Source organism: Musa acuminata, chromosome BXJ2-3 (genome assembly GCF_036884655.1).
Source record: "Musa acuminata AAA Group cultivar baxijiao chromosome BXJ2-3, Cavendish_Baxijiao_AAA, whole genome shotgun sequence".
NCBI lineage: Eukaryota > Viridiplantae > Streptophyta > Magnoliopsida > Zingiberales > Musaceae > Musa > Musa acuminata.
In genome coordinates, this window is record NC_088340.1 from 6,203,618 (window position 1) to 6,215,333 (window position 11,716).

Consider the following 11,716-nt stretch of genomic DNA (forward strand, 5'->3'; position numbering starts at 1 on the left):
ATTCAATATGCTAGTCATAGGTGTTCTACAAGCTAATAACGTGAGTATGACACATGTGATATAATACATATTCTTTTTGCTCATTATATTATTTGATATTTTATCACTTTATATTGCTTATTATATATATGCATTGTGATATTCGAATCTATGCAATGAGAATTAAATCATGATGAAATCACAATAATAAGACTGATTCGCCTTTAAACACATATCCTAAATAATCCTAGTCATAGGTTACTCGAGAGAGACATAAAGATAACTGGATATACTGGTGTACTGTATACCCGTACATATGATAGAGGCGGTTGGTCTCATAGCTGCTCGTGTAGGGATACTAGGATTACAATGCAGGTGTTAATTAGATAATGAATTTACTGATTGATTCACTCACGGAATGTTTAATGGTTAATGATAACTCGTTGTCATACAGCGATTCTGTTATCCTAGTGGTGGATCTGGTCCTTAGACTTGAGACACTAAGGATGTCTTATATAAGTACTCTACTCTTCGATACCAGACTTAATTTGAAAGTTTTAGATTTATCATAACCAATCATCGAGAGTGATTGCCAACCTTACGAGAACTATTAAGTGTCGATAGAGGATCATCTATTCTAAGTGTCATAAGAGGAATATCTCATTTGCTCTTGCTCAAACAAATCCTTGGCTATGGTCATTTGGATTGAGAGGGAAAGAGTTCTATGGGAGAATCCAATTAAAGTGAGACTCGAGTAGAAATTGTATGGGCCTGATAGTACCATGCCCGATATATAGTATCTGGGGTATTAGATGGATGAGAGACTATAGATACATGATAATTGAGAATAGATATGTCCAAAGGATTAGATTTTCTTGCATCGTCTAGGGAATACGGCGTAATGGTCTAGTACGTCCATAATTGATGAGTCGAATGAATTATTATGGAGATAATAATTCACCGATCCAAAAGGAGTTCTGATAGGTATGACTCACGACCAACTCGATATTGGGCCTAGAGGGTCACATACATATAGTATACATTACGACGAGTAGAGGTTCGGATATGAGATATCTATCGAACCCCATATCTTATTGGATATCCAATAAGCACATGAATTATTGGATCATATGTATGAGATTTAATAAGAGCAAATGAGAGATTATTGTATAAAGATCCACTAATCTAAGAGGCTTGGGTAGTTGGATTAAGATCCATTAGGGTTAAGTTGATAGAGAGCTTGAGGGAACGAAACACCCATATGCAGTTTTCAGTTTTGCAGATGTTGTACACCATTTTTTGCACAACAACGAACACATTTTTAAAAAATTTGAAGATTTTATTTTTTATTCTTTCGTAACGCATGTGATGTCGCCTCAAGATTTCCCTACACTGTACGTATGCGGGGCGGGTACTTCCTTATGGATGATGAGATCCAATACAAGCTAATGAAAGATTATTAAATAAAAATCTACTAATCTAATAGGCTTGGATAGTTGGATGTATAGAGAAATTCTTGGGAGCGACATCACATGCGCAGCGGAAGAACATAAAACAAAATCCTCAATTCCCAAAGATGTGTTCGTCATCGTGCGAATATTGGTGCACAAAATTTCACAAAACCGAAAACCATTTGTGAGATAGATTGTATTACCTAGGGAGATCGTATATCTTTGAATCCACGCAGATCTATAGGAGAGGGTGAAGGAGGTCAAGCGCCCTCCTCTCTAGCAATGATCTATACAATAGGGCTATGATGATGCTCCTCAAAACTCCAGACCTATTTTGAGGTGGAGGGGGAGGAGAATAAGAGATGAGACAAAAAGCTCTAGCCTATGGATCACTAGTTCTCTCCTATTTATAGAGGTCTCATATCAACTTAACCCTAATGGATCCTGTCCTATTGGGTATTGGATCTTCATTCAACTACCCAAGCCTCTTAGATTAGTAGATTTCTATCCAATAATATCTCATTGGCTCTTATTGGATCTGATCCATAGGATCTAATAATTTAAGTGCTTAATGGATATCCAATAAGATAGGGGCTCTAGTAGATATCTCATATCTCAACCTCTACTCATCGCAATACCTATATCATATATGTGTGACCCTCTAGACCGAGCGAGTCATATCTTTTATAACTCAAATTTGATTTGAGTTATTATTACTGTTCGGAATAAAAACAATTTGATTTGTTGGAAATGATGTATTCTTTAACAATCCTAACTCAAATCTGAAAGCATGAGTTTGATTTGTAAAGTTTACAAACTTATGAAAGAAAATTAAAAACTCACTAAATAATAAAGATTCATCCGACCAAACTTAGCTGAATGAGATATCCTCCCATAAAAATAAATGGGTAAAAAATAGAATAGTATTCGACCAAACTTAGCCTAACCAAAGAATATTCATCATATCTCTCAATATTTTTTTTCCATTTTCATCAAATTAGGTAGCACACTCAAAATTAATCATAAATGATACATCTTTACTGACTAAGTTATAAATTTATACGATACAAAACTGGAGACTTAATTTTTATTAATATAGAAATTAGTTCTGATTTTTGGTTTTATTATTATTATTTTGTGTCTTCAAATGATAATTAATGGTGATTAGTAATCCAAACACTAAACTCCAAAAAAAAAAAAATCTTTTATGTCTAAATGGGTAGGCAATTGGAGGTTGAGACTCCAATAAAGGTGATGTTTAGATGCATCACAAAGGAAAGATGTCTACGCCAAAGGGATAACATTGTAAATGGTCAATCAACATGATTGGGTATTCGTCGTCAGCAAATTATGACAGAAAGCTAAAGTTCTACATGGAAAGAGATTTTGAAAAATGGTGATTTGAAGACTTGTCTAAGCCACATTGAAGATGTAGATGTGACCATTCAAAGACAAGAAACAAGATATCATAGATCTTGAGTTGGTCCAATTATTTTGGTAGGATAGAAACAAGAAACAAGATATCATACAATATTAACTAATGAAAGTGTTCCTAAAGTTCGAAAAATCTCGAGAAAATTAGGCAAGAAAATTAAACCCATTGATCATCAATGAGTAGCCTCGTTGTTGAATTTAGTGCTCTCAAAATTTGGACAATCATTCTTCCTCTCCTGTCCTTTCCATAAGCAAAATGTATTCATATCTCAGGTGTAATAATTAACTATGTAGTGGTTATGGACATATTATATAATAATTATTTTTCATTTATGTTAGAATTTGAAAATGTTTTAAGCATGGTATGCAAAGTACCAGTCCAATGATATATCGGTATGCGGATCGCTAACATGCTACAGTGTTACACAGTACTATATTGTTACAGTAGAGAAAAAGAAATATTTAAAATTAGATGTATCATTCGGTATGTTTTGGTTTCTCGTTCGGTACATGGTGCTGTACCATACCGAGCCAATCTCGAAACATCGGTACACTACGGTATTACATACCTTGGTTTTAAGTATTAAATAGATTCAAATTGCTTGAAAAATAATATTTAATTATTTTATAAATACCTTATATATATCAAGGTTTTGATGAGAGAGAGAGAGATTGAGAAAAAAAAAACACTCCAAGGTTCATTAGGTCTTCTTTAGTAGATCTAGAAAAGTTTAAAACAAAAATATTTGTGTGAGAGAAAGTACAAGATTTTTATCTTAAGGTTGGATTAACTTAAAGAAGGAGGTTTATTCCTTTTACTTGATTATCCTATGAATTTTTTTTATTAATTTTCTTATCGAGATAATCTTCCACAATAAACTATTAATAAAAAAAGAGTGATAATTATTTACACAACCATGATTTAGATAAATTATAACTAAAAGTATATATAAATATAATTAACACAAACTAGATTTCAGTGCCTTCCAATACTTCTAATATAACCACAAGCATGGCTCCGCCATGCAACAATAAATTCTTCACTTATTTTCCAGTCAAAGGTTAAATTAAGCCCATTTTAGATCACTAATAGACACATCTTCATCCAATAAAATATTAATTGCATGTACATATCAATCTCATAAGAGTCATCCTCTTCCCTCTATATTATGTGGTTAATAAATTGTGCCTATTACATTTATCTGACATTATCACCATACCAAATGCAATCTATGGGTGTCTTCTCTAATGTGATTTCCCTTACGTATGCCATCGTATCTCTTCCTGTGATCGACTGTCCCTTCGTCTTGTCTCCTCAGAACAACCAGTGAGGCAGCTTCCTCATCGGATGCCCCTCCTCTATGGAAAGTAGACTTGGCTTCCACCTCTTGCTTGAGTGCTGCCTCATCAAGAACTCCGGCACCGGCCATTCCCTTCGTCCGACCGCTTCATTCGCCGTCAGCACCACATCCTTCATGTCACTCCTTCTGGGTGTCCCCCCGAGAGATGCCAGGATCCGGCGGACCTCTTCGGCGGACAACGCCCCAGCCTTCTTCCGTGCCATCGGAAGCATGGCGTATACCTTCTCCGGGTTCAGTACGTGGTCGGCGGGAAGCGGCCGAGTGAGCTCAGCGCTGCTGCCACTGCCGCCAGAGATCAGCTGCACCTCGGCGACGACCTGCCGTGGGTGGTCGAGCATGAGCTCGGCGGCGGGGATCGGACGCTCGAACTCGTGGACGGTGCCATCGGAGAGCACGACTCTTCCGCCGGAGGCGCCCGGCGAGGGGTGGGAGAGTAGATTACCCATGGAAGAAGGTGGTGCAACGGAGGAGGGAAGGGAAGGCTAGCTGCAGATGATATGAAGAAGGTTACGAAGGACGTGGCTTTTACGAGTGGGAGATCTTGCAGCATCCTACGGTGTCTTCCAATGATTTGCCTCGAAGTAACTTGCATGGCTGACTTGGCGCGGAACTGTGGGAATAAAAGCGTGTTTGGTGTCAGAATTCCGCACAATACGGTGCCAACAGGTTCGCTGAACCGCCGCGCGTCTACTTACCTGCACGCAACAACTGACGTGGGACACACGAATGTGGGACCCAGTGGTGTCGGAGTGAAACGTGTCGTCCGGTGTGGGACGATGTGATATGACGTTTCTCGATTAACGGTGGGTTTTAGTTTTATTGTGCATTAATTCTCGAGAATATTTCTAACTATCATAACACTTGCATGTAATCAAGAAATTAATTCAAAAGGAGATCCCAAAAAAAAAAAAAAGAAGAGAAATCAAATAAAGATTCATAGGAAAATAATCCAAAAGAGAAGGTGTAAAGGAACAATTCAAATAATTGTGTAATGAATATTTTTTTAGGATTTTATTGTATAGTATTATGAAATATGGTTCTACACAATTTATTACGTTTTATGTAATTTTTTTTCCTAGAAATTAGGTTGATATTTTCTATTTTTATGTCTTGACATTTTTGTATATAGAAAGTACACTGAATGAGTAATGAAGAACGAATCATTTTCTCAGTGATTCTTTGGTTTTTTATATAGACAACAATCAATCATGTAACAGTGTGAGTTTTCTTAAGAGCTTAACTATCACAAAATTCAAGCCGTTGTTATTTAAGATACAAATAATCATTGAAATTATTTGGTTACCTAATATGCCGAGAGGCGCAAAGTTGATTAGAGTAAGTTTAGCGTAAACTTGAAGTCATAAGATGAGTTACTCAGATAACGAATGGTACAAAAAAGAACTATGTTAAGATGATCATAAATTAATATGGGGTTTGAAGTATTCGATTAGATGTCAATTATGGAAGGTGTAATTCGTTAGAGAAAGAGGAAATTCATGAGAACATTGAAAATTTTTATAGTACGATATTTGATCGTTGGGTCACTATGTTAAGATGATCATAAATGAATATGAGATTTGAAGTATTCGATTAGATGTCAATTATAGAAGGTGTAATTCACTAGAGAAAGAGAAACTTCTTGAGAACATACCTTGAGAATTTTTATAGTACGATATTTGATTGTTGGATCGAGGTCATGATTAATGATTATATGCTTCCTCTAATCATATATGTAATCATTTAGTATTGAATTTGAAAAATATGTTACGTGACATAATGAACGATTGACTGAGTCAAATCTTACGTACGATGATGATGAATTGTTCATTCGATGTTAATCACGTAACAATGAGGTGTCACTCACGTTTAGGTGTTGACGACCTTTCCTATGTTATTATTCTTATATCAAAACTCATAAAACTATCTGAGAAGGATCAGAATTAAACTCATAAAATAAAATAAAATAAAATTATTTAATGACCAATAAATATAGTTTAATGATTGCTTCGGGCCAAATTGCAAAGAAGAACAAGAAACAAAGAGGAGGGATAGAAAACTTTTAAGTTCCCTCTATTTTCTAACACTTTCTTATAATTTTTATATAGGAAAACCTAAAAACTTAAAAAGATAAATAGTTAAAATTATCAACAGTAACATCTTCCCAAGGCAAGAAATTTTTGTTTTCTTTGGCTATAACATTTTTCATATATGATTTTTAATATATGTAAAATGTTGTGAAAAACCTTCTGCCTAATATGTGAAAGAGTATTTGAATCAAAACAGACTATTATTTAAATTCATATATGTAGTTCGACATTACACATAAATGAATATATATATATATATAAGAAAAAATATATTACAAGAGTTAAACTCCGAAAATGTTTGGTTTGAAATTAATTGGTCACACGTGTATGAGAAATTATATAGTAAGAAATTGAGTAATCTTTGGGTGGAGAAAGAGCTAAGGAATTGCCGATTTGAAAAGATCAAGATTAGTAATAATAAAAGAATAATAAATGAGTCATGTAGGCCACATGAGTCTATGTCATGATGGTCATCTGATGGCAAATGACAACTATTGGTGAATAAATTTACTGTGACTGATGAGTCAGTATGGCCTGGTCCATGGGTCGATGTCGGGAGTCTCCTGTCGGCTGAGCTAGATGCCGAGGTCGATCGGGCCCTTGCGATGGGGTATTGATCAGCGTTTCTCGATTCGAGCACCGTTTGCGTGGAGCAACGTCTCTCCGTTCTCGGGCTGGTTGGCAGCTCGCCTTCGTTCGCTGGATGGCGATTCCCAGGTTGAAGCATTCATGGCTCGGGGGTGGCTGTTTGCTAGCAAAAACGACTTTCGTTGATTCCCGACTTTAACCCTTCTGACGAGCAAGTCAGTAGTCGGTCGAATTATTTTTTACCCCCCTTGGTCGGATGTCGGATAAGGGCTTTTATACTATTGTACGAGGGTCGATCACACACGGGTTCGACGTGACCGCTGATCCTCGAGGGATGGGATGATATTCCTGACTGGCTGCCGTCTCGGGACATGTGGAGCGACATTAGACGACACCGCCACAAGCTCTCGGACGGGATATGTTGAACATCGTTTTGATACAGATTCTGACTTGACATATGATATTGACTGTGACGTATCCTGGGCCCAAAATACGCCTTATCAGTAACTTCATTGGCCTCCATTCCACACACAATTATTTGCATGTGTAGCTTCAATCCTACCTTGCTCAATCCATTACTTGTCCTCATCGATACAAGACAACATGATATCGGACATTGGGCAGTGCTACTTTTTTTTTTGCATGTTTTCGAGGAGGTATACATTTTTTTTTGTATTCCTCAAATGACGTTTCTTATTTATTATATTTCTAAAATATTCTCTTGAAAAGATAATTGGAGTAGTATTTTTTTTATTATACATCGTGGATCAATCCATAAGATAAATCGATCTAATTCTTCAAAAAATATCATAAATATATTTTAAAAATTATAACTAAAATAAAATATCTTTAATAAGGATACCTATTTAAAATTTTATGTTTTGTATGAGTTGATTTTTACTATGTTTGAATCTATTTACCTTAGTTATAATTTTTTTTTAATAAATTTATAGTTTCCTAATGGATATACCAAAAACACTATAACTAATGGATACCGTAAATCTTATATATAGGCAATTAAACCAGTCTAGTCTACCTTATGGATCAGTCTATATAATATACCATATAGTTGTGTTGTCAAAAGATATTTCTAAGATTATGTCAATCGGTGTCGTTTAAAAAAATATGAAGAAAAAGAATTTTCTCGAAAATAATTTTTATACAGAGAGGGGACAAATATTTAACTATAAGGGTAGATATGTAATTTTAAGAATTAGACAGGGGTAAATATATAATTATACAAGGGTAGAGTAACTTTTATATAATTTATAATTATTTTTATTGTTTACAATTTGATGTTAAGAACGTTGAATTATTCTTATTATCCCTTTATAATTAGACATATAAGTCCTTAATTTAATTCCAATAAAATCTTTTTATTTTTTACATATAATCTTTTTTTCTTTTTCAATTTTCCCTTATGTTCCTTTTTTTGCTCCAATTGATCATATGAGGTAGCACGAGATGATAAAAATAAAATAGATAATTAAACGGGATGAATCGATGAATAAAAAAAAAGTGAAGGTAAAAATTAATTTTTTATATTAATAATTTTAAGATTATATATATTTTGTAATAATTCAAAAGATATCATCTTTTAGATTAATTATATTAATTCAAAAGATATTAGAACGTTTATAAGCTATCCAATAAAATAAAGAGAGTCGATGACAATAAGACGCATAGACAAAGATCGACAATAAGAAAAAAAAAGTAATTATAAAATTATAAAATTATAAAAAAAAATATTATTAATAATATTTTAAATAAATTATGAATAGTAAAATGATTTTGAATATTAAAATGTGGCTCTAAATAATAAGCTCCAAACATAAAATGATATATTGATCATTATTTAAAAAATGAATTTATCTTAATTGAAACAGTGTTAGATACGTATACATCGTTGACCAGTTTTGCATGCTCATGCTGACGAGCACACGACCTCATCCAAATTGGCCGCCCAATGGCGTCGCCGTCTGCTTTCCTTTCGTGCTCGATTTAGTCCAATTAGGTGCCGAATTGAAGGTTTGATTTCGCGTTAATGTCCAATCGAAATGTGGAAGGTTTCAACTCACGGAGAAGAAGAAGAAGTCAGATTTGGTGGTCTCCCCAGGGGTATATTGGTCATTTCGCAACAGGACATGGCAAACCACGTTTATATGCTCGAAGAAAGGGAGAGGGGAGACGACGGAGAGTCCGAGACCGAGGAAGAGAGATGGCATTCGGAGACGGAGAAGAGATCAGACTGCTGGTGGATGACCGTGGGATGTCTTCCCCCTGTTCGCCTGCTGCTGCTTCCATGTGTCTCTGCAGGATATGCCATGAGGAGGAGGAAGAGAGGTCCACGACCATGGAATCCCCCTGTGCTTGTTCCGGAACCCTAAAGGTAACAGCTTTCCGTCTTTTCTTGCTCTTATTTGGATTTCTTCGTGACATGTGGACAAAGATTTGGTGTTTTTGATGCGGTGGTGATGTTGATTCGGTGTTCCACTGTTCCAGTTTGCTCACAGGGAATGCATTCAGAGATGGTGCGATGAGAAGGGAAGCAATGTCTGTGAGATATGCCTTCAGGTTCGAACCCCTTCATAGATAGAGGCATAGGTTGATGGTGGAAACAAATGATGGAGGACTTTTACCCTTACTTTTTGAGCTTTTTTCTGTGGAAGAAAACTATTTCTTGCTAGTAACTGTTCATAGCTTTTTTCTGTGGAAGCAAACTATTTCTGTGGAAGAAATTTTGCTAGTAAGATGTCTTTTCCTTTAAAATCAAGCTCAAACTTCTCAAAATTAACTTGTGTTCAAGAACTGAGAATAATAGGCAACTAAGTTTTTGGTTTCTGATTAGACCTTGATGTTTCAAGAATTACTTTGAATCCCATATTTTTCTCAAAATTTCAATTTTTTGTTTTTCTGATTAGAATTCGTCTATGGTTTTCTTGTTGAAGCTATGATTATCGGGTTAACAGTTTCATCAGTGATTAAAAATGCTTTCTCCACCTCCTCTCTACCTACCAAAGATCTAAGTAAAACTATGAGATCTTTGTAAGATGTTATGCAGCTTCTTCAAGTGTGTCAAACTGACTTATCTTATTTAAATATAGCTGTACTTTAGTCTAACTTGCATAGCATTCAAATTCCAAGAGCTTTCCCTTCCAACTGATCTCTTGACTAAAACAAATCTTGCAGAAATTTGAACCTGGATATACCATTCCTGAGAAGAAGGCCTCGGTTGATGCGGGTGTGACCATCAGGTTAACTTTTGACCATCATCCCCTCTCTCTTTCTCATCACAGACACTTTTTTTTATTACTAGATTCTAAATCCATGCCACTGGAGCCCACCTGATATGCATTATTGTGTTTGAATTCGAATCCTTTCTCTTTTGGTATGCCTGTGAGCTGAACACCTCCACCTCCATGTCCATTGCTGGTGGACCACCTGCACCTGTTGTACTTGCAGCTTTCTTTGATGCTTCCCACCTATTGCTGATTTGAACTATGGATATAGTGGGTGCAGATCAACTTCTCTTCTGAAACTTAACCTTGATGATGCATAATGATAAGCATTTAAGGTTGAACAGTAGAACTGATCTCGACCCTGATGCTAACCAGCTGCATTCTTCCTGAACAGAGGAAGCTTGGAGGTGCCCAGGCTCAATTATGACCCTCACAACCCAGAGTTCATCAGTGACAATAATTCCGACTTTGAGTGCGCAGAGGTCTCTCCTGCATCGCGCAGGCATGCCTTGTACATCCGATCGATCGCCCTCATGGTACGCGAATTTGTATCACAAATGAAGTACATTGTTTAGCTTGTTAATCAGACTGAAGTTGGATTCCCGTAGCTATAGATTTTAGACCATGGAAGTTGATTCTTATAAGTTTGATCGCAGTTCATGATCGTATTGGTGATCAGAAATCTCGTTGCTGTGATCACTGTTGGTGCCGATCACTATGCATCTACCGTTCTCACTGTAAGAATTGAGTTTCTTCTGTGTGCCACTGATCACATATATGCAGTCAACTGATAATTAAAGATTTGGTGGAAATGCTTGTGCTGAAGGTGCTTTTGCTGAGAGCCAGCGGAATCCTACTGCCATTCTACTTGGTGATGCAGTTCGTTTCGGCATTGCAAGAAGCACAGCAGCAGGATCAGCTGCGGCGGTTCCATGTAAGTTTACATGGAAACAATTTTCCCATCCTTTTTCTAGAAAACAAACTGATTTATTTTCTTTTGTTTTTGCTCATGGAGTTGTTGTCTGTCAAACACAACAGATAGTAGATGCATGGACCAGTCGTAGATCGGAAGAAGAGGAGCACAGGATCCAAATACCTTCATGACCACATCTTGACATCACTCAATATTTTGTGAAATCTTTTTTTTTATTCTTCTCTCTGTTGAGTTTCTGATTTCATAGTACATTTGTATACTTCCCTTTGCCTAAATCTCCACGGTTAGTGGAATTACCCCTCAATTCCTTTTGTTGTTATCAAAGGAAATGAAAAGAAGAAAGAATTTACCAGTACCGTCTGTCATGGGAAGTATGTGCTCGTAGTTCTCCAACATGTGCAGGGGCACCGAAGTGTAGTCAGGCTTATGTCACAGTACACTGCATCATTAGGGGTACGACGTAAAACTTAGACCGTATCCAACCGAAGTGTAGTCTCGCTCACCACCATATCCAACCCACGCCGTAACACTTAGACCATAATCATTCTCTCCAACACAACCATTGTCATGCCCCTCCTCACCACTGTCATCAGCGTCACATTCGCGATGGCGTCCACGACCTCTGGCTCCCTCACGACTTCTA

The 11,716-nt window shown here is 36.3% G+C and overlaps 2 protein-coding genes across 4 annotated transcripts; one reads left to right on the plus strand and one right to left on the minus strand.

Moving 5' to 3' along the window:
* Window positions 1–4,179: 4,179 nt before the first annotated feature.
* LOC135606650 (uncharacterized) lies at window positions 4,180–4,671 on the minus strand. Its single transcript, XM_065097704.1, has one exon. The coding sequence runs from the start codon at window positions 4,669–4,671 to the stop codon at window positions 4,180–4,182; it is 492 nt and encodes a 163-aa protein (XP_064953776.1).
* A 4,281-nt stretch (window positions 4,672–8,952) lies between these two features.
* LOC135582548 (uncharacterized) lies at window positions 8,953–11,425 on the plus strand. Of its 3 annotated transcripts, none has more exons than XM_065098617.1 (7): window positions 9,052–9,289; window positions 9,403–9,474; window positions 10,090–10,154; window positions 10,534–10,675; window positions 10,796–10,876; window positions 10,966–11,073; window positions 11,155–11,425. In XM_065098617.1, exons 1-7 carry the CDS (start codon window positions 9,119–9,121, stop codon window positions 11,179–11,181), a joined length of 666 nt encoding a protein of 221 aa, XP_064954689.1. In that variant the 5' UTR covers window positions 9,052–9,118; the 3' UTR covers window positions 11,182–11,425. The 3 variants fall into 3 exon arrangements, with proteins under 3 accessions (XP_064954690.1, XP_064954689.1, XP_064954688.1); XM_065098616.1 differs by having other exon boundaries at window positions 9,055–9,289; window positions 11,178–11,425; XM_065098618.1 differs by lacking the exon at window positions 9,403–9,474 and having other exon boundaries at window positions 8,953–9,289; window positions 11,178–11,425.
* Window positions 11,426–11,716: the final 291 nt, after the last annotated feature.